We start from the raw sequence: 23,889 nt of genomic DNA, 5'->3' as shown, positions 1-23,889 counted from the left end.
TCAAGGCCCCGGTTCATCACTTCCACCGCTTCATTGAGTTGGCACGGGGCGGACAGATACAACTGTGTATCGTCCGCATATTGATGGTATTTTATCCCGTGCCTCCGAATGATCTCGCCCAGCGGTTTCATGTATATGTTAAATAGTAGGGGGGATAAGACCGAGCCCTGCGGCACCCCATAAGTAAGGGGCCTCGGGGACGATCTCTGCCCCCCCACCAACACCGACTGCGACCTGTCCGAGAGGTAGGAGGAGAACCACTGCAAAACAGTGCCGCCCACCCCCACCTCCCACAGTCGTCGCAGAAGGATACCATGGTTGATGGTATCGAAAGCCGCTGAGAGGTCAAGGAGAACCAGGATGGACGCATGGCCTCCATCTCTGGCTCTCCAGAGATCATCGGTCAATGCGACCAAAGCGGTTTCTGTGCTGTAACCGGGCCTGAAGCCAGACTGGAAGGGGTCAAGATAGTTAGCTTCCTCCAAGGTACGCTGAAGCTGGAAGGCCACCACCTTCTCAACAACCTTCCCCACAAAGGGGAGGTTGGAGACTGGACGGTAGTTATTAAGTTCTCAGGAATGATGTTTTGCATATTCTAAATAAGGAGTGCTTATTAGGGCCAAATATCTGTTTGGGAAATATCTTGTATATGAATGGACACAATTACCGTAGCTTCCTTGACAGTAGTAAGGAAGAGCTTACTTGCTGTCTTGCTGCAATGTTTTGACTTCTTGGGTCCTGGGATTTCTTGTTTATTTTATTTGGTCATGCTTAGCATTTTTAGGTTGTGTATCCAGGCATAAAAATTCTCTTTACTCGAGTCTATCCTCCATTGATTACATAGACACAGCTATGTCATTTTCTTAGCAACTCTACAAAATTGCTTTGCTCTTGCCTTTCATCTAGGAGTTTTATTTCCTTGTGGTTTCCCACACATACACACACCCACATGTACGAACACACCACTAGCAAGTTTATTTTAACCATTCACTTATTTGTACATCTAGGCAAAGTAGAATAAAGGCTGGGCACACCCCGATCTATTTGGAGTGTGGACATCACTAGCCCTCTGCTTTAATTAGGTGATTCACCCCATGTCACTTTCTTCTGACACGACAAAGTGTCTCAGAGTGTGTTGTGGTCTGCCAGCAGCCTGCAGAGTTCAGACAGTGAGAAGGTTGGGGAGGAACATAGGCCAGTCCAGGAGTCTGGGGAAGGCTCAGACGAGGACTCTGCGTCAGAGGCAGAGAGGGGTCCAGGGCCATCTGGGAGTTATGTGCTGCCTCTGGAGCCTCCAGAGTCAGACATCAGTGAGGCAAAAGAACAGTGTAAGCCTGCTCCCAGTGTGCGCATGTGCAGAGCTGTCAGAAGGCAAGAACAGTTAAGACAAAAGAGGTGACTCAAGAGCAAGGCTTTGAGATGATTTGCCCCTCCCATAAGACATAAAGGAGGAACAAAGGCATGTGAGCCTTTACAGGAAGCAACTTAATTTGTTCTAGTTGGTTTAAAGTCTGAAGGTCTGTTTTGACTCTATGCTCCATGTGGCCTTGCCAAGCTAATTGCCAATTAGGTCTTTGGCTGTGTTTCAAGGGAGATAAAGGTGGGTGCTCATCAGCCTTATCCTGAAAGACTTTGGCAGACTCTTTACAAACTATTTGTGACTCATTACGGGCTGTGAATGAACATAATTCACAGCCATTGAAATAAAAAGAGGATTTTGGGGACTAAGTATGTGCTTTTTACTGTATCAGGAAGCCTAGGTCAGAACAAAGTGGAGCACTACTGTATGTGAAAAATCAATTTGAGCTGGCCAGATTGCCAATATCCACCTGCTGTTCATAGGCAGTTGCTCAGACTGAAGTGCTAAGATGATCTCTCTTCTAGCAAGGTCTATGTATCCCTACATTCTATCAGTTAGAATGTTTGTTTCACGAATCAAAGAACAAAGAAAAGTCGAAAAAGTTTTTTTTTCCCCTCCACTTTGAATGAACTAGGGTTGGAAAGAAGAGAAGTTAACAGATGAAAAATAAAATCAGTGCATTCTACATAGGATACAAATAGTGTTTTCCCCTCCCACTTCCTTCCCTTGTGCATGCCAAGTAGAATCTTTAAACCCACTGCAGCATGAAAATATTGCACCTGATGGACTGTGCAACTGAGATGTGCTTCAAGTGGGCAGAAAACAAAAAGCAGGAGGAAATAGAAAAGGGCACACTCTGCTCTTTGAAGAGTCACCAGCATGGGACTGGATTGCTCTAATTGGAGGAATGGGAACAGGGCAAAATAAAACATGTAAGGCACCTCTACAATTTCCTTCTACTCCTACAATGCACCTACTTAGCAGATGACTTTTCTTTCAAAAATAAATATTTTCTAATTTTGTTCTTCTTCATCGGCCTTATTCTCAGACTTCATTATATAACACAAATGATTGCATCAGCTTTATTGCATGCCTTTTAATTCATTATTGGACTTGACTTCGGCACCTATAATTCCAGGGTAGAAAGCCATGTCATATAACAGGGTTATCAAAATCACGGCCCATGGGGTGTATGTGTCACGTCTGGTCACGCCCATGTCTGGTTTAGTGAAGGGGGGGGGAAGTCACAATACGTCATGCGATGATACCGTAACGATGTGAGTTTGACACCCCTGATCTAAAGGTAAAGGTTCCCCTTGCATATATGTGCTAGTCGTTCCCGGCTCTAGGGGGCGGTGCTCATCTCCGTTTCAAAGTTGAAGAGCCAGCACTGTCCGAAGATGTCTCCGTGGTCATGTGGCTGGCATGACTAAATGCCGAAGGCACAAAGAACACTGTTACCTTCCCACTAAAGGTGGTTCCTATTTTTCTACTTGCAGTTTACATGCTTTCTAACTGCTAGGTTGGCAGAAGCTGGAACAAGTAACAGGAGCTCACTCCATTATGCCTCACTCCATTACCCCTGATCTAGAAGCACACACAAATACAGAAATATATTTTTTTGAAGCTGATACACCTAGATCAAACGAGACTTGAAATCTGCTTACAGATACGTGAAGGAAGGCAATAAGGATGACATGCATATCTACTAGAAAGTGGGACATACCTGTGTAATGGATTACAAATCCTGTATTGCTGACAGAAGCATCACTGCGGAAGGCCAGGAAAAGGTTGTTGCTGCTGCTCTCAATCCTTTCTGGTACTTGGGTATCATAGAAACTCCCAATCAGGGGACTAACTGAACTGGCACCATCATAGATGTGCAAGAAATCATACCCTGGTTCCAAATTAAACCTGAAAGGGAAGAGAAAAGGAAACTAAGTGTGTCAAGTATCTGACTACCAAGAACAGGGATATAATGGAATTCTCTGAACCTCAGAACAAAAATGAACATTTGCAAAACATTGCAAGACAAGAACAGATGCATATTCATAGCTCAACAATGACTTAGCCAGCTCCCTTGTTCTATTAAGAAACATTTTAGAGCAGTGTTTCTCAACCTCAGTGAATTTAAGATGTGTGGAATTCAGCATCCAGAATTCTCCACCCAGCAATGCTAGCTAGGGAATTCTAAGAGTTGAAGTCCACACATCTAAAAGCCAGCAAGGTTGAGAAACACTGCTTTAGAAAAAGGATAAAAGGCAGCAAGGGAGACCCATCTCAAGACAGCTGCTGATTAAAGGGACTACAATACAATATCTTCTGTAATCTAGCCTCTTTTTTCTTTACAACAAATTCAGATAATGAGATGTGTGACAATCAAGCTTTCTGCTACTGACAGGAGATTGACAACTGATCCTTTTAGTTCTTTGTTGTCTTTTTAGAAAGATTTATACTCAAAGTAGGTGTTTATGGGAGGTGTAGAGGAGCACAGAGGAGGAACATGGAGAAGGTATGCAAGGACTGCTAGCAAAATATAAGCTTAACCCAAAAAATGAAGACAGCATCATGGTTGTTCCACCTTGACTTCTTTTGGTTTAAAGAGAGGGAAGGAATAATTATCAATATTTCATTATTATAGTCCATATCAGCAAATATCAGCAAAGTTCTAGTATTTCTTGTGGCACTTGTTTCCAGGCCTCGTCTACCTCAAAGGGCTGATTAGAATTAAACATAGCAGGAGGATTAAAAAGGGCAAATTTGGAGGGAAATTGTCACTTTCAGTCTTTAGCTCCTCGTATAGAGGAGAAACTTTTACGCATCTCTGTCATTCATAAATATGGGACCTGTAACCTCCAAACATTAGATCTTGCAAGTGTTAGATGGAGGGATGCCACCCTATTGTAAGAATTAAAGAGAGATAAGGATTTGGGAAAAGGTGTTCAATATTCTAAATAAATGTGATTGGGTTACTCTGCTAAGTGACATGGATGGATGGATGGATGGATGGATGGATGGATGGATGATGGATGATGGATGGACATAAGATGTGAGTGAAGAAAAACATTGATTGGTTCCACTTGAAGAATGAAAAAGAGAAGGACTGCTGATTTGGCAGTCTATTTCTTTCTATACATGGAATAGTAAAAGGATAATTTAAAAGCATAGTTGCTTTGATGTTTATGATGAAAAATAGATGGAATCAGTGAAAGACTCAAGGGTCATGAAAAATTCTATATGTGGGGCAGATATGTAGTAAGGTCAAAGGTGGGGAAAAATGGAGGTAGAAAAAGAACTAAGTAATGCAAAAATAAAATGGCCACAAGGGAAAAAAGAATGAATCTTGTATTAGAAAATAGATTCTTCTTTGAAAAGAATGGGTGGAAAGTAGACAGAAGGAACCAGCCAGTGTGGCATAACCATGGAAGCATGGAAAAGAATTACTGCTGCCCCAAAAATGATGATGGAAATATATTGTGTAATGTGTACATAGAAAAAAAAAGTTATCTCTTGCATATGTATGAAAATAATGTAGTTAAACAGACCGAGAAAGCAGTAACATGATGGTTTAGTTTAGTTTAGTTTCTGCAAGATGATGCAGAAAGCTTGTGATGGAAATTGTGTGTATGTGTGTGACTTTGTTCTCCAGGCTTTGCCTTAGAGATTCTCTTTTCCTGGATGCTAATTATTGGTGAGATGTTTGCAGGTACCCCAGTTCATTATCTCACTTCTTTCTTTTTTTCTCTGAATTACAGTTTTATTGTCTATTTGCTTTTAACATATACTGTTTCCATATTGTTCAGTGCATTGTGAGATGTCCAGAGTCATTTGGAGTTGGATGTCATAAAATCAATTGACAAATTAAAAATGAAACTGTGCCTGGGGCTTAAAGGAATGTCCTTGTTATTCCTGCATACAAAGCTACAAGCACAGAAACAAGAGTAAATGGAAAATTTACACAATTTTTACTAAGTATGTCTGGGAAGAGACTTGGTGGAATTCTGATTAATTGTGTTTAAGAGGTGGCAATAAACAAAACGCAGGAAGTGGGTTTTATGTCTGGGTGTACCAGTGGTGGGTTCCAGATCCCATTCCAACCGGTACAGTTGGAACAGGCCTGGTGGCATGCATATGGACGTGCACAGCACGCGCATGCATCTTAGTGCCTCCGTGAGCCTCCGTGACGCTCCAGCTGCTCAGCGGAGCGTCACACAGGTGCTGTATGCACCATGCACGTGCGTGGCAGCGCAGAAGCTTTAAAATACAGGTAAGAAGCTCGGGCGTGCAGGTGGGCCCTCCAGAGCACCGTACCGGAATGGTATCCGGTGCTCCGGGCAGGCTCCGGTATGCCTGTATTGTGGCGTACCGCCTGCAACCCACCAGTGGGGTGTACAGACAAGAATTTTTGCTCTTTGGAAAGCATTGAAAAATATATGAATGTAAGGAAAGAACTGCATGTTTGTTCACTCAGAGAACATTTATGACAAAAGTGAATTGACTTCAATTATGAAAAAAATTGTATGTTTATGGAAAGTGGTAGAGCTATAGATTGCAAATTGCTATAAACTGTATGAAAGGATGGTTATATAAATTGTATGGAAAGATGGTTGCTGAAAGTGGTAAAGCTGTAGATGATGAAAATAAGGCATGAATATAACCGCAACAAGATTATTATATGCACAAAGATGGAAAGATTCAGCATTATCTACGATAGAGGAATGGTTGGTGAAGATGATGGAATTTGCTGAGATGCTTAAATTGACTTCTTTGATCAGAGAAGAGATAATCTCTATGTTTATCTGAAACTTCTTGTAGACATTTTATGTGAAATTGAAAAAAAATGAGTTTATGATTTACAGTTTTGATGTTTACACAAAACAGATGTTAATAAAAAAAAAGAGAATTATGTTGTAACCATAGAGACAAATTAATAATTAAACTTCTAGCTGGTTTAAAGTAGACTGGATGTTACTTCTTTAAATATTTTTTTTTATTTCTTTTCCTTTTCCTTTTTATGTATTTTTTCCTTTCATGCACTTTTAATATGTTTTTTGGGTTTTTTCTTCTTTTCTTTTTCTCATTCATTGATTTGTATTAGCTTGCATGTCCCTTCCTAAAACATTTAGTAAAATATGACAAATGAATTTAATTAAAATATTTTACATTTTTAAAGAAAAAAAGCATGAGTGAGAATAAATGACTATCTAACGGATTAAAGAGCAGGAGTTGTAATGCTCCCTTGGCTATTCAGCGTATTTATGGATAAATAGACATAAATAGTGGTGGCTGCAGACTTGTGTTGAGTGGGAAATGAATTGATATATATTTTAAGCCAGGTTGTAGGCTTAAATGCAGAATGATCTGCAGCAAATGTTACGATGCAAAAAGCAGGGTAGACTTGAAAACTACTGTAGTGAATCTCAAAGTTGCGCTTCACTGCAAAAACAGAGTGCAGGTTATGCATCAGTAATAAAAACTACAGTACATAGATTAATTTGAATACATTGTTGTTACGTTTACTTAAAGTTGGGAACTTTAAGATGTGGGAATCCTACTGGAAGATGTGGTCTGCTTCAAGAAATGAATATTTTATGAAGTAAGCAAAATCAGCTTTGTATAACAATGTGCTTTTATCCGGGTTTTTTTTTTACAAGTACTCTTCAATTTACAACTACACATTTAACAATGGTCAGGAATTACAACAGCCTTGAATTGGGGCTTTACAGTTTGTAAAGTACTTTTGGCCATTACAAAATGTTGCACACAACCCTGAGGTCATGTGATCATGCTCTGGATGCCTAGCTAAACTACTCCCCATTTTTGATCAATAGATTTTCACTCACTTTGGGGCAGAGAGATTTTAACCTTTTTTCCAACAGTCTTCCTATGATCATGTATCAAGGCAGGTCTTTCCCCAGATAATAGAGAAGGTTTGCAATGATCTGTTTATTTATTTATTTATTAGACTTATATACCGCTTCATAGGGCTTTCAGCCCTCTCTAAGTGGTTTACAATTTTTTTTAGCAAATTGAGTCAGCAACTTGCCCCCACAGTCCGGGTCCTCATTTCACCCACCTCGGAAGGATGGAAGGCTGAGTCGACCTTGAGCCGGTGAGATTTGAACCACTGAACTGCAGATCACAGTCAGCTAAAGTGGCCTGCAGTACTGCACCCTAACCACTGCACCACCTCGGCTCTTAAGTTGACCTAATTGATTCTCATGTCTGTGAATCAACCCCCTCTTTGTTTGGAAACTTTCACAGGCAGTAACAATACAGAAAGGAGTTTTTGGGGGTGGGGTTTTTTTTTGGGGGGGGTGTATGTATAGTCAAGGAAATCTACAATGCTTTTTACCACAAAAGAGTTCTGGTAGCCTAAGATTGCTAGTTCATTTTGTTCATGCAAGTGCACTATTCATGGTACATCACAGGGGGGTGAACTAGCTTTGCACCAGCTGGATAGCAGCATTCGGGGCATTTTACTTTCTTCTGCTGACCTTGCCTCACATCCAGTCAGATCAGAGGTGGCATTCAGCCAGGTCTGACAGGTTCTGGAGAACCGGTAGCAGAAATGTTGAGTAGTTTGAAGAGCGGGCAAATAGGCCGACCACATCCCCGCTACCTCCCAGCTGATCTTCTTTTGTTGCCCTGAACAGGAGAACGGAGCTGGGAAACAGGTTAGTGGGATGGGGAGGGAATGGAGATTTTACAGTATCCTTCCCCTGGAGTGGTGAGGGAATGGGGATTTTGCAGTATCCTTCCCCTGCCATGCCCACAAAGCCATGCCCACAAAGCCATGCCCACAAAGCCATGCCCACAAAACCATGCCCCCAGAACTGGTAGTAAAAAAAATTGAATCCCACCACTGAGTCAGATCCAGCCCCAGCTCTCACTTCTGCGTGGAATGCTTTCCCCATCAGAATGGTACCTATTTATCTACTTGCATTTTTACATGCAAATATACATTTTTACATTTTACATTTCTTGCTGACAAGTCGAGTGTCATTAATCCACTGTGCCCTCAGGCTCCCTATATGCACAGAAAGATGATTTATTCAGAGAGAACCAACAGGTTTAATCTCCATTTACTGAGTTGCATCAGTGGTGGGATTCAAATAATTTAACAACCGATTCTCTGCCTAATGATTTCTTCCAACAACCAGTTCACCAAACTGCTCAGAAAGTTAACAACCAGCCGAGGTGGGTTGTTGCAGTAGTAGCAATGGTGGGAGGCTCCACCCACCTGCCCAGACGCTTCTGTGCATGTGCAGAAGCATCACACGAGCAGGAGCATCCGCAAGAGTGTTCCTGAACTAGTAGTAACAAAATTGGCAATCCACCAATGACAACCATTCTTCCGAAGTGGTGTGAACTGGCTGAATCCCACCACTGAGTTGCATCCGTGACTTAAGATAAGGGAATCTGAGGCACTTACGTGTGAAACACCAGAGCAATGACATAATCCGGCGAGACGGTCAGCTTCCAATCACACTCTTTTCCTGGAGGGTAAGGCTCCGGGTAACCGGGGGACAAGATAACCCCTGAAGGCCCTGCCAGGATCCCACCACAAGGTGCTAAAGGAGGAGAGAGCAGAACCACAGCTTATTTTGCATGCTGTCTTTTGAGAGAGACCGCCTACTGCCAATTACCTCCACTAGACCAATTAGATCCCACAGACTAGGCCTCCTCCGAATTCCATCAGCCGGCCAGTGTCGACTGGCGACTACCCGGAGGAGGGCCTTCTCTGTGGCTGCTCCGACCCTCTGGAACGAACTCCCCGTGGAGATTCGTACCCTCACCACCCTCCAGGCCTTCCGCACAGCCCTTAAAACCTGGCTGTTCCGACAGGCCTGGGGCTAAAGACTCGCTGCCCCACTTCGAATGGTATGATTGTTGTGTTTTTTTTAACTATGTATGGTTTTATGTTTTCTGTAACTTTTGTTTGTTTTTCCCTCCCTTTGAGTTGTGAGCCGCCCTGAGTCCCCTTAGAGAAAAGGGCAGCATACAAATAAATTAAAATGAAATGAAAAAATGAAATGAAATGAGAGACTCCTCAAACAACCTATGCATGCATTTATGACAAATTAAGGCTTTAAACCTGGGGCAGTCCAAGATCACGTCTTCCCTTGTGTTTAACCAGGGTTGATGCTTTCAAATTTTACTCCCCCACCCAGAAAACGTCCCTTCACTCCTGCTGTGCTTGAGAAAACTCACGAATAGCTTAACCATTTTTCATAAAATTCTACCAAGCTTGCCCCCCTCCCCCCATTCCTGCCACACTTCCTGATAACTTGCAGATGGCCTGTGAACCTTGGACTAAGATACAGGGCATTTTCCCCTTTTGTAAAGCTGACACTAAAACAGGAGTTTGAAATTTGAACTTCTTAAAAATGTCTAGATATTGCATTTTGTACAGTCAGTAGTTTCTGCCTACAGCAAGGCTGTCAAACTCACGTCGTCTCGGCGTCAACATGTGATGTATTGGGACTCCCCCCCTCTCTAAACCGGGTGGGGGCAGGGCCAGCACGGGACGCATCCGGCCTACGAGCAGCGAGTTTGACATCCCTGCACTAAATCTTTTTGTTTTGCTTATTCTGAAGTTAATTTCATCATGCATTTCACATAACAAAGACCCAAGTTCTGAAAACAGGCATGCATGTATGTGCACATGCCTTGGAGTCAGTTTTGGCTCCTGGAAACTGCCTGGATAAGTCTTTGCAGTTTTCTTGGCAACATGTTCAGAAGTGTTTGCCCTTGCCTCCTTCCTAGGGCTGAGGGAGAGTGACTGGCCCAAGGTCATCCAGGCTTTCTGCCTAAGGAAAGACTAGAACCAGAACTCACAATCTTCTGGTTCCTAGCCTGGTGTCTCAATCACTACCAAACTAGCTCCTTTTTCCAGTTCTATACCTTCTTCTCTATATAACTAAATCCAGATAGGCTTAATGAGGTTTCAAACTAGAAGTTAGCTGAGTAATAAAAAAAAGAGTATGAATTTCTTGGAAAACGAAGCTTTTGTTGTGTGGATTCATCAACATTTCCTCATTGTACCAATAGCTCCCTATAATCATGTCCATGTTAACATGCCCTTGACATTTGCCTAAGGAATGTAAATCTCCATCTTGATGGAAGAGTTCACATCCAACTACCCGTTTCCCACTCTCCTAGGGATGTGTCATGTTAGTAAGTTGCTGCTGTGATCCACCAGCAGCCAGCAGAGCAGGTAGCAGAGTTGGATAATGAGGAGGTTGGAGAGGGACATGGGCCAGTCCAGGGGACTGAGGAAAGCTCAGACGAGGGCTCTGCATCAGAAGCAGAGAGAGAGCTATACAGCAGTGAGGCAGATGAACAGCTGGAGCCTGTTCCCAGTGTGTGAATGTGCAGAGCTGCCAGAAGACAAGAACAACTAAGAAAGCAGGGTTGACTTAAGACTAAAGCCACACCTTAGAGGTGATTGGCCCCTCCCAAAGGAAACAAAAGAGGAGTGAATGGGGAGTGGGCTTTTGCAGGAAACAATTCGTTCCTTCAGTCGTGTCAAGAGTAGAAAGTTCTGTTTGTGACTATAAGAGACTCTGTGCCAAGTTTTGCCTTGCCCTGCATTTGGAAACTAGTTATCTGGCAGGTCTTCAAATGAGATAAGGTTTGTGTTAATAAATATTCCTCTGAAAGACTTTTTTCTAAGCCTTGCTGACTATGAATAAAAGGAATTCACAGTCTTGTAAATAAAAGGGATTTTACCAGGACTAAGACTCTGCTTCTTGCTTTTTAAGGAAGCCTGGGTCTGAACAGTTGCTTACTTAAAATGAAGAAGCCAAAGACTGCCTTCCACTAAAACAGGGGTACCCAAATTTGGCAACTTTAAGACCTGGATTTCAGCTTCCAGAATTTCTTAGCCAGCCATGCCAAAGGCTTTGAGTTGAAGTCCACAAGTCTTAAAGTTGTCAAATTTGGAGACCCCCTACACTAAAAGAAGAGAAACAGCATTGGAGTGGGACACAAAACATATTCTTAGCTTAGTTTAAGAAAGGAATATATTTCACTCTATTTTCCTTGATTGGGAACCACACCGAAGGGCTACTTTGAATCCCATCCTAGAAGTTGCTTAGATGTCTCCTTTATCACTCTGAAAGTACCTTTTGCTCAACATCGACTCTTAACACAGGAGAGGGAAAAGGGTAAAGTGCCCCAGCATAACTAATTCAATATCTGAACCCTGAGAAGGAAAGCCCTGATCAGATTACAGTCTCATTTGCTCTGATTTGCAAACATGGGTCTATACCAGCCCCACACTTGCAGCTTCTGTACCTATGCAACTGGGTGGATCAGGCTGCCAAAAGAACCTGTTCTCGATCTGCACACAGCTGATCTTAGCATCTCCCTGCAAGGTGTATCCTGGATCACACTGGAAAATGATGTTGTCTCCTGCTTCCTTGCTGTCTCCACTCCGGCTTCCGTTCTGTGGGATCCCAGGGTCATTGCAGGAGGTGGCGGTGGACACTAATAACAAAAAGTCAGGGAAAAGATGAACCAAGGGAACAGAATTATTCATTGAATTTTTCAATTATTCCATAAACTCTGAAGCTATGGCATGACACTCATGTTGAGAATAGTACTCTGCATTTCCTGGAGGCGCTCAAGAGACGAAGAGCAGCCACCTAGCATACAATTAGAGCAAGAATGGCTCCAGAGGGAAACAACACAGAAAGCAGCCTGTTCCTCATTGCTGAGCAGAACAAAGAAAGTGGTATGGAATCCACCAAGTCCATCACTGTCCATCATGGAGGACAATGCTGATGGTGTAACTGGTGGCATCTCACAATGGTCTCATTTTCCCCTCTTCCACCGCTATCTTTTGGATGACGCCAGTAGTCATGAATGGTTTTTTTTTTCAGGCACCAAAAAGAATACAGAAAAACAGATATTGATATTTATAAGCAGTTTAATTTCATTTGAATGGCCAAATTAGGCCAGGTATACCAAACTGCAGACAAACTCAGGAGTAGTGAAACATGGCTCCCTGCATTTCTATCTTCCAAGTAAGTTCCAAAGGAAAAGATCAAAAGGAATTCTTCCAAGAAATCTACTTTTTGCTGGCTGAATCAGCATTGGAGAAAAACAATGCAATCCTATTTACTTCAAAAAGCAGACACATTTAGCAGGTTCTGACAGGTTCTGGAGTACCAGTAGCAGAAATTTTGAGTAGTTCGGAGAAATGGCAAATACCACCTCTGGCTGGCCCCAGAGTGGGATGGGAACGGAGATTTTGCAGGATCCTTCCCCTACCATGCTCAAAGAACCATTAGTTAAAAAAAATATGTATTTCATCACTGTTTAGGTTCAACCAAAACTCTTCTTTAAGCAAGGCATAAAGCAGTAGGTGGGCAGAAAGAAGAAATTAGGGTAAAATTAAGACAGATTAGAGCTAGGAAGTCATCAAATGAAAGTTGTGAATGAAATATATTAATATAAGGACAGTACTACCAATACCAGGCTCTATGCACGATAGAGCATAGCAAATAGAAGAGCAATAGCACAGACTTATATACTGCTTCACAGTGCTCTACAGCCCTCTCTAAGCAGTTTACAGAGTCAGCATATTGCCCCCAACAATCTGATTTGAACTGCCGAATTGCTGGTAATCAGCAGTCAGAAGAATTGGCCTGCAATATTGCCTTCTAACCACTGCACCATGGCTGCACTACCATGGTTATTATCCCCTTCTGAAAAATAAAGTGTGTTTATTCCCTATTTCTTTCCAAACTGGTCAATATACTCAAAGGATCCTCCTGGGTTTACAGCGTATTGTCATTATATAACTCATATCACAAAACTAGGAAAAAAAACATCTGTGGATGCTACTTGCTTAATGGCTGCAATTGGGTTAGAAATCTCAGTTGTTGGGCAAAACAGTAATTAAGGGAGATGCCTACATGACTCCTTTGCTCAACAACCACAATCCCAGCATTACCAATTGTGGTTGTTAAGTCATCATCCAGATTGTCAAATGGACAAAGCAAAAGAGCTGCCTCCAGACAGCAGCTCTTTTTAAGAGAGAAAGAGCTGCCTGTCAGAGGGTTTCAGCTCTGTGTGGAGCTGAAATCCGCCCAGCTGGTAGCCCTTTTGTTCTCAAATGTTCCTGTCACGTGCCAAATAATTTCAGTTTTCCTCTGTTCAAACTTCAAGGAGGGGCAATCCTTCAGGAGGCTGCAAAAATCCATCCCTCCATCCCAGTGGTGAAATTCAATTTTTTTTATTACTAGTTCTGTGGGCGTGGCTTGGTGGGCGTGGCAGGGGAAGAAAAACACACATTGTCGCTCTGATTGCATCCGCTGAGTCGCTCCTGAAGGGGAGGGATGCGGGCAATCCTTTACAAGGTAGGGCTGAGGAGTTTGTCCAATTTCTCGCGGATAAAGTTGCTCGGCTTTGGGCAAACCTGGACTCCAATTGCGCAGAGCCAGCTGAGGTACCGGGGGAGGGTCTTGAACAACATCTTTGGATTGATTTTCAGTCTGTTACTCCTGAGGAAGTGGACAAGGCCATCGGAGCAGTGAGTATCTCCACATGTGTACTGGACCCGTGTCCCTCCTGGCTGGTCGCGAACAGCAGGGAGGTGACACGGGACTGGATCCAGGTGATAGTGACCGCCTCTCTTTGGGAAGGGTCCTTTCCCCCCCTCTAAAGGTGGCGGTGGTGAGACCCCTACTGAAGAAGCCATCCTTGGATCCAGCCGTTTTAAATAACTACCATCCAGTCTCCAACCTCCCCTTTGTTGGGAAGGTTGTTGAGAAAATGGTGGCCTCTCAGCTCTGGTGGTCCTTGGAGGAAACCGATTATCTAGATGCCTTTCAATCTGGTTTCAGGCCTGGCTACAGCACGGAAACTGCTTTGGTCGCACTGGCCGATGATCTCTGGAGACCCAGAGATGGGGGCCATGCCTCCGTTCTGGTGCTCCTTGACCTCTCAGCGGCCTTCGATACCATCGACCATGGTATCCTTCTGCGGCGGTTGCGAGAGGTGGGAGTGGGAGGCACCGTTCTTCGGTGGTTCTCCTCCTACCTCTCGGACAGGTCGCAGTCGGTGTTGGTTGGAGGGCAGAGGTCGACCCCTAGGCCCCTTAATTATGGGGTACCGCAGGGGTCGGTCCTGTCCCCCCTCCTGTTTAACATCTACATGAAGCCGCTGGGAGAGATCATCCAACGGCACGAGATAAAATACCACCAGTATGCGGACGATACTCAATTGTATCTATCCGCCCCGTGCCAGCTCAGTAAAGCGGTTGACGTGATGTGTCAGCGCCTAGAGGATGTTAGGGTCTGGATGGGGTGAACAAGCTGGCTCTCAATCCTGACAAGACCAAGTGGCTTGTGTTTTTCCCTCCCACAAATTGGCCAGGTATTCCATCTCTCAGGCTGGGGGTGAAATTATACGCCCCTCAGACAGGGTTCGCAATTTGGGAGTCCTCCTGGATCCACAGCTGACTTTAGATCACCATTTGTCAGCTGTGACCAGGGGGGCATTTGCCCAGGTTCGCCTGGTGCACCAATTGCGTCCCTACCTGAACCGGGAGGCCCTTATAACAGTCACTCACACCCTTGTGACTAGACTGGACTACTGCAATGCGCTCTACATGGGGCAGCCCTTGAAGAGTGTTCGGAGACTTCAGCTTGTCCATAATGCAGCCGCGAGAGCGATCATGGCTGCGCCTCGGTACACCCACGTTACACCTATCCTCCGTGAGCTGCACTGGCTGCCTATTGGTCTCCTGATACGCTTCAAGGTGCTAGTCATCACTTAAAAAGCCCTACATGGTATTGGACCTGGGTATTGAGAGACCGCCTTCTGCCAATCACCTCCCATAGACCCATTAGATCCCACAGATTAGGCCTTCTCCGAATTCCATCTGCCAGCCAATGCCGGCTGTCGACCACTCGGAGGAGGGCCTTCTCTGTGGCTGCTCTGGCCCTCTGGAACAATCTCCCCATGGAGATTCGTACCCTCGCCACCTTTCAGGCTTTCCATAAAGCCGTTAAGATCTGGCTGTTCCAGCAGGCCTGGGGCTTTTGAATTCCACCCCTACTTGAATTGGTTGTGCTTGTTGTGACTTTTAAATTGTTTTGTATTGTTGTTCTGTTTTTTTTTTTTTTTTTTTTTTTTTTTACTTTTTTGTATTTGTTCCCCTCCCTTCTGGTTTGTCAGCCGCCCTGAGTCCCTTCGGGAATAGGGCGGCATACAAGTCGAATAAACCAACCAACCAACCAACCAACCAACCAACCAACCAACCAACCAACCAACCAACCAACCAGAATACTTCAAAATCTCCATTCCACCCCACTCTGGGGCCAGCCAGAGGTGGAATTTTCTAGTTCTCCAAACTACTTAAAATTTCCGCTACCGATTCTCCAGAACCTGCTGAATTTCATCCCTGCTCCATCCCCTCCACTTGCAACTTTTCCTACCGGTTTCCCCACTGACTTTTTAGGGAAGCCATTAGAGAACATTGTGAACAACGATTACATGATTGCAAGATGCTTGGCCAACAGTTGCAGATTAGAGTTAGCTGCAAAGTACCTGAAATGTGGTCATGTAACAATGGGGGGGGGGGGAGTGGCACAATGTTTTATGACAGCTAGATAGGAACATTTTCAAGGCTGTCATAACTGTGAACAGTCAATTGGTTCAAGGTCAAGGATTAACTGCATACTAAACAATAAGTGTGGTGTTTTAGCTCCTCAGCAGCTAAGTAGCTAAAACATATCAACCACTCATGAAAACTCCATCTCATAGGCCACTGATACCTAATGCAGTGTATCTTGTGTTTTAGGATTATTTGCATCATTATAGCCCATTATTGCCCAGAGTTGAAATCTTGACAATGAGAGAAGATTTTGTACATGCACAAATTTCCTTTGAGTTACAGTACGCAGATATATGGAAGAATTGGACCAGGATGCATACTTAAACATGCATTGCTGAGTTCAAACTTTTCTTTCTCCATCTGGAAAAGGCTGTAGGGATTAACAAATCTAAGTCTGTTGCATGGAGATCATATGCATGTATATTTCAGCACACTTTCCTCTTTGCTTATTACATCTAACCATCTGCTAATTTTACCAGGCATTTGGCTATAACCCTATGTTGTCTACACTATCCAATAAATTATAATGTTCACATTGTCTTCTTCCCCTCCCCCCACCCCTTGTGGGAGGAGGGGGATTTTCCTGAGAGGGATTTCGCTTTAAGCATGGAATGGTAGGTCCAATTCTTTTACAGATGTGTCAGGGTGCCTTGAATGTTGTCTGAAATGAAACCTGGTTCCCCCCCTCCTTTTTAAAGCTCAGGAGTTTAAAATAAGTAGTTTTTAATAGAAAAGTCTGAGGTTTTTTTAAAGCAATAAAATTAGAGGAGCGATCACCAGAATAGCAGTGAACGAAAAATAGAGTCAGATGGGACCAATTCAATTTAAGCTAGTGATGGAGAAGACAAGAAACTTTTTTTGGCAACCAATTATGTCTAATTCTTAGGACTTGTCAAGTCTTTGCCAAACTGTGGACAGTGAAAATGGGTTACTCAGAAATTTGTTGCCCATAATTTGGTTCTTCATTTGCAGGTAAATGCACTTGGCTTTATCTTGATTTGGATTTTGACACAAATGAAGCTGAGATAAATCAAAGTACACTTGCAGTGCCATTTGTTACTGTAGTCCAGGGGTCCTCAAACTACAGCCCGCAGGCCAGATATGGCCCACCAAAGCCATTAATCTGGCCCATGTGGGACCATGAACCCTTTGAGGCCATTTAAAATGCCGATGGTTAGTCATCAATCTGGCCTAAGAATTGCAATGTAGCCTGTTCTGAAACAGCTTTTGCTCCCACCGAAAAATCAGCTTGCAGGATATTTCTTAGCTCTGTGTTTTCCCAGGATCTTCAGGTAGTAACAGTAACAAGTCAGATATTTGATTAACCCCACTAGTTTTGTAGCTATAAAAGCCAAGGTGGCACAGTGGTACAGTACTGCAGGCTACTTCAGCTGACTGCTAACAGTTCGGAAGTTAAAATCTCACTGGCTCAAGGTTGACTCAGCCTTCCATCCTTCCGAGGTGGGTAAAATGAGGACCCAGATTGTTGTGGGCCAAGAGTCTGACTCTGTAAGCCACTTAGAGAGGGCTGTAAAAGCACTATGAAGCAGTATATAAGTCTAAGTGCTATTGCTATTGCTATAAATCTTTCTGCATTTGCTGGATGGCAACAATTATCCCTACCTTGGTTAGAGTCTGTATTTTTTCTTCTTCTTCTGTTAAATTGTGTCCAATTCTCAGAGACTGCCCTGCAGTTTTCTTGGTGAGGATTTTCAGAAGTGGTTTTGCCCTTGCCTCCCTTTTAGGGGTGGAGAGAAAATGACTGGCCCAAGGTCATCCAGCTGTTGCCTAAGGCAAGGCTCCCAGTCTCTGGCTTTTGGTGCCAGATGCTCTAACCACTATCCCAGACTGGCTTTCATAAATTGGTTCAATAGGACAAGGAAGTCTGAAACCTTCTGTTAAGGCAAATGTGGCAGGGAAGGTGATTGTTTGCTAAGTTCAGATCAAGGTATTGGACTTAACCTTTAAAGCATTAGATGGCTTAAGGCTTGGTTGTCTTAGGGACAACATATTTTATTGCAAACCTGCTGAACTATTAAAATATGCAGAAATGATCCCTCTGGTGCAGTGGCTTAGTTCACTGTAAGAGTTTCCCAAAGTATGGAATGCTCTAAGCCTCCAGCTTTGGTTGCTCTCTTAATCTCTTGGTTTTTTTTTTTAAAAAAAAGCAAATAAAGGCATATCTATTTGGCCTTTCCAAATGTCAGTTTTAGTTTTAGTGTTCTTTTAATATTTAACATGAAATATGCCCATGTAAGGATATTAAATAACATCAAATATTAAGATTATTTAAATACAGTCCTGATACAAGTATTACAACGTGCATCTGAGGACAATATCTCCAGCTGTTCTGTTCCACAATGATGTTGCTATTCTGGATCAACTATATACGTATATATGGAGAACAGCTGTCTAAATGGGCCTTTGCAATCCTCCACTAAATCTCTGAGTGGAGAATGGATGGTTTCTCTGCATTTCTCCAGAAGGAGAAGAAACTCCCCATTAATTTCTCAAGGACTTTGCCTTGGGGAGGATCCTATCACCAGAAAAGGTCAATTTCAATTTCCCCGAGATTGAAGTGTGAGAAACAAGCAAGCTACACACCATTGGAGAGAAGACAGCAAATTGCAAAGCCAGATCAATCGTACCTACTCACTTATCCTTTCATCACTGAAAAGTGCAAGGCTATATGCCCACGATGGCGAACCTATGGCATGCGTGTCAGAGGTGGCACACAGGGCCCTCTCTGTGGGCACGTGCCATCACCAGCTGGTCTTCGTGGGTGTCAGAGCACCAGAAAATGGCTGGAAAATTGGCCAAAAAACAGGCAGGAGCGCACCAGCCAGCTGGGCTTCAGGTTTCCAGCACTCTGGTGCACGCTCATTTGTGCACATGCACACACATTTTAGTTTGGGCATTTGGTGCTGAAAAGGTTTGCCATCACTGCTATATGCCATCTGACTTTCTTTACATTTCTCTTCTCCTTTTAAATCACTTCTAATGCAAATTCCTGTTCACCAAATTGCATGACTATTGAGAGAAAAATGGCTGAGGAATTGGTATGTCATGAATGCTGAAATTAATAAATTTGGGGATTACAGTTTACCAGGCAGAATTGTAGAGAGCTGAAAGCATCTATGACATTGTCATCCTGTTTTAGTTCCCCCGACCCCCAAAGACCAGATGACATCTGTGAAAGTTACCTGAAAACTGAATGGCAAAGCCCTGTTTACTGGTGAAAAAGTCCGTGTTGAACTGAAGGACCACCAAGTTGAAAGTGCTGTGGACATCATTGGGCAAGATGGAGCCACTAACTTCTTTCAAGAGGATGCTCTTCTCCACGGGCCCATCCCAGATTCTCAAAACATCATGGACGTCCTCTGTATGGAAAACTATGAAATGGAGCCTATATTTGTGGGAGGGCAAAACAGGACGGGAAAGAGAAAGAACAGCCACCATTAAGACTAGATTCGTATTTTAGAATTGGGAAAGTTTAAAAAAGAAAGGATGGAAGGAAAGTAATGTTACAGCATTCTTCAGATACCAAACAAGTATCATCTAGTAATGAGAAGGCAGGTAACAACTTTTTCAGATTAATAACTTTTATTCATAAGACAACTGTGTACAGATCAGGTGTGGGTTGCTGCCAGTTTTACTACCAGTTCGCAACCCATGTGCAACGCGTGTACGTGTGCTGTTCAATGTAAATTGTTCTTCACCCACGCGCAGATCAATTTACAGTGAACTGTGCATGCGCAGTCACTAAAAACCAAAAATGGTGGTGACCCAGCAGCAGCGAGGGAACCAATTCGGGGACATGGCAGGTCTGAGTTGCTGCTGGCTTTGTGACCCAGGCCTGAATTCCATTACTGGTTCGGCCGAACCGGGTTGAACAGGAAGCAACCCACCTCTGGTTCAGATAGTCCTCAATGTACATCATTCATTTAGTGGCTGTTTAAAGTTACAATGGCACTGAATTAAATGATTTAGAGCCAGGATGCTGCAGTGGTTAGTATCAAGTACTGCAGGCTATTTCTGCTGATTGCCGGTTGCCACCAATTCGGCAGTTAGAATGTCACCAGCTCAAGGTTGGCTCAGCCTTCCATCCTTCCAAGGTTGATAAAATGGGGACCCAGATTGTTGGGGGAAATATGCCAATACTGTAAACTAATTAGAGAGGGCTCTAAAGCACTGGGAAGCTGTATATAAGTCTAAGTGCTATTGCTATTTTATAACCGCTTTTCACAGTTACATCCTTAACAGCATCCCCATGGTCACCTGATCAAAATTCAGATGCTTGGCAACTGGCATGTATTTGACAATTGCTTTGTCCCAGGGTCATGGGATCATGATGCATGAATTTTTGACAAGCAAAGTCAATGAGGAAGCCAGATTCACTTAACAACCGTGTTGCTAATTTAACAATTGCAGTGATTCATGTAACATCTGTATCAAGAAAGGTCACAAAATGGGGAAAAACTCACCAAACAACTGTCTTGGTTAGCAACAGAAATTTTGAGTTCAATTGTGGTTGTAAGATGAGGACTATCTGTATGCTTTTTTAATAACATATATTGGTCTGTAAAGCTGCTACCAGATTCCCTTCTGGTTTTTGGTACGACAAACTAACACAACTTTCTCACTGCAATCTCAGAAAGGAGCTGAGTTTTGTTTTCATTCATTCCAGGCAGAAAATAATTGATATGCACTATAAAGAGGGCAATTGTGATTGAATGTTAGGAGAAAAAACTCTAATTGAAAAGAAAAACAGTTTGACAAAGAAAACAATCCCTGAGGATGTGGGGAATTCCTTTTCATTGGATTTGTTGAAGGAAACTAGATAGCCAATGATTAAAGGTAAAGGTTCCCCTCACACATATGTGCTAGTCATTCCTGACTCTAGGGGGTGGTGCTCATCTCCGTTTCTAAGCCAAAGAGCCACCAAAGAGTCTGAAGACATCTCCGTGGTCATGTGCCCAGCATGACTAAAAGCCAAAGGCACATGGAATGCTGTTACCTTCTCACCAAAGGTGGTTCCTATTTTTCTACTTGCAGTTTTTACGTGCTTTCAAACTGCTAGGTTGGCAGAAGTTGGGACAAGTAACGGGAGCTCACTCGTTACGTGGCACTAGGGATTCGAACCACCAAACTGCTGACCTTTCTGATCGAAAAGCTCAGTGTCTTAGGCACTGAGCCACCGTGTCCCTCTAGCCAATGATTTGGGATGTTTTTAAATTTAGTGTGCTAAACTGAGGAGGAAGTTGATCTAAGTAGCTACCTCAATTCTAAGATTTTAAAATTCCTTCCAACAATTTGGGAACTGCCGTTTAACTTGAGAGATTGAGGACTCAGTTACAAATCTAGTCCCTTCTATGTCACTCTGCAATTTCTCTTCAGTTTCCATGGGGAGAAAAGCTGGTGATTTCATGAGATTAGATTTGTAGAAAAGACACCGAATACCCGATTGCTTGGGGGAAATGAAACATGAAAATAGCATCGTTTAGAGATGCAGGAAATCATAGACTTGTTATGAAGGGGAAGGAATAACTGAGCAGGTAGAAGCAAATTCATTTTAGATCAATTCTCAGTGAAAAGATGCTTTTAGACCAAGTAGGGAAGGTGATGATAGAGTGAAAAGAAGGAAATGTTTTTTGGAAATTCTCTGTACTTGTGCTGAACTGAATAGGGCTTCTATTTTCTTTTCTTTTTTCTTTATCATTGGTTTCCCACTCCTTATGGTAGGCAGCAGCAGCAGCATGAAGCATTTAATATTTTAATTCCATCTTCATGATAATAGGTATGATGGTGATGCATTATAAATGTTGGAGAATTGCATGGTTATTAATTGACTGAGTTTTAGGGAGGGCTGCCCCTCTGGCTTTTTTATTTAATATGCCTGTTACATTTATATTAGCATAAACATTTGTACAGAAGAGGCAATAAAAGATTGATAGACTGTACTATAAGAAGAATGGGAATACTGAGTTAAAGACCCAAGCGATGTGCTTTTTTAAAAAAAAAAAAAAAAAGGTGTCAAAGCTCCTGGTTTGTCACTTAGCATTCCTTGAAATTTCACAAAATGTGTTCTGCTGAGGGAAATTGGAATTCTTCCATAGTGTCAGGCCTGGAAGCTATCTTTTGCATTGGCCTTCAGGCCTGCCACATTCAATGCTGTGGACAATGGGAGCGGGATTATATGGAGTATAGGAGTTATATATATAGTCCTAACAACATTCCTTTCTCAGAGAGTCAAGGACATCTTGACCTGCACCTAGAGGGGTAAGACTGGGAGGTCTCTCCAGTTGGGACGGTTCCTGATTGGGCCATGTGGGTGCTGGGCAGGGACTTGGACTTTCATTTGGGTGAGGAAAACCTGGAAGCATTCAGATTCTGGTTTTCCCAGATGTGCCAATATGACACCTTTAATAAAATGGAACTTGCAGAAACGTCAAGCCTCAGAGTCTTCCTTCATTGGAGGTGTTATTTGGAATCCTGATACATAGATTATTTGCATCCCCAACTAAGTAACCACAGTTGTGTTGGTTAAGGATGACTGAATCCTTTTTTTTTCCTTTTTGGAGAAGAAGCTCCAGAAAGCAGAAGGCAGACATGTATAATAGCAGTCAACCATCATTTTCATTCCTCCAACCAACTTCATTCACTTCGGATTTGTCCTGCTGAATGAAGTCATGATTCAACATCTGCTTTGAAAAGATGAACATCCAATGGCATCTTCAAAAGATATTTTGTCTTTGTGAGGTGGGGGATAAGGGAATGAATGCCAAAAAATAGAATCTGGTGTCCATGGGAAAGTAACTGCCTTAAACCTGGAAATCTGCAAAATCTTTTTCAGAAAAATCCTAAATGAGGAGCAAGAGATCTGTAGCCTTTTAGAGGTTGCTGTTATCCAAATCTGGATTTATGGTTAATGATGGTAATAAAATCATTATATATCAATAAATATAGGACACAGTGGCTCAATGGCTAAGACTCTGAGCTTGTCGATCAGAAAGGTCAGCAGTTTGGTGGTTCAAATCCCTAGCGGCATGTAATGGAGTGATCTCCCATTACTTGTCTCAGCTTCTGCCAATCTAGCAGTCCGGAAGCACGAAAAAAATGAAAGTAGAAAAATAGGGATCACTTTTGGTGGGAAGATAATAGTGTTCCGTGCATCTTTAGCATTTATTCATCCCAGCCACATGACCATGGAGACATCTTCGGACAGTGCTGGTTCTTCAGCTTTTAAACAGAGATGAGCACCGCCCCCTAGAGTCAGGAACAACTAGCACATATGTGCGAGAGGAACCTTTATCTTTACAATAAAAATAATACATAGCATTGGCTTCCTAATCTCTTGTATCTGATAGGATTCTGTGGATGCCTCTTGCTAAATATGGCAGGTAATTCAAGAGAAGACCCAGCACTTTCATTCTGTCTAGCAAGATATTTTTTTTTCCAAATTGCATCCTTGAAAGCTGTCATGCTGATATTACACAGTTCAGGCTAGAATTACACTGTTTGGGTTTGGATGCTCTCTTCTACGCTCTTCAAAAAGGGCTTTGCATCTCCCTGGCAGCAATCAATATTCTAAACACACCTGAAGCTGTTGCAGGTATGAATGTGATTAATACCTGAGAGCAGAGAAGCCACTACGAGAGTGTTAGAAGTTCAGGCGTCTCTTCCTATTTTCCCATTCTCTATTGCTACAATGCACTAAATCCAATCTGTCTCCAAGTATTACATTTGACCAATTAAAACTAGCACATCTACTCTGATTAATCCACAAATCTTATTTTTTTTTAAAAAAATGTGTGGTTGATTAATTTGCTGATTATGAAGCTGGAGCCCTACTTTTTATCCTCCTCCTATTGATGCCAAATAGTAAACACTAAAGTAT

At 42.8% G+C, this 23,889-nt stretch overlaps 1 protein-coding gene across 1 annotated transcript in view; it reads right to left on the bottom strand.

Annotated features, from left to right (window-relative positions):
- Positions 1–23,889, bottom strand: part of CSMD2 (CUB and Sushi multiple domains 2) — a 735,331-nt gene that overhangs the window by 174,732 nt on the left and 536,710 nt on the right. Inside the window, exons 25-28 of the mRNA XM_032227842.1 lie at positions 19,196–19,398; positions 11,663–11,854; positions 8,796–8,934; positions 3,087–3,274 (exon numbers count right to left, since the gene is read on the bottom strand). Coding sequence (XP_032083733.1) covers positions 3,087–3,274; positions 8,796–8,934; positions 11,663–11,854; positions 19,196–19,398 — 722 coding nt within the window. The remainder of the gene's footprint in view (positions 1–3,086; positions 3,275–8,795; positions 8,935–11,662; positions 11,855–19,195; positions 19,399–23,889) is intronic.

Source organism: Thamnophis elegans, chromosome 12, assembly GCF_009769535.1.
Source record: "Thamnophis elegans isolate rThaEle1 chromosome 12, rThaEle1.pri, whole genome shotgun sequence".
NCBI lineage: Eukaryota > Metazoa > Chordata > Lepidosauria > Squamata > Colubridae > Thamnophis > Thamnophis elegans.
This window is presented reverse-complemented; position numbering and strand designations above follow the sequence as displayed.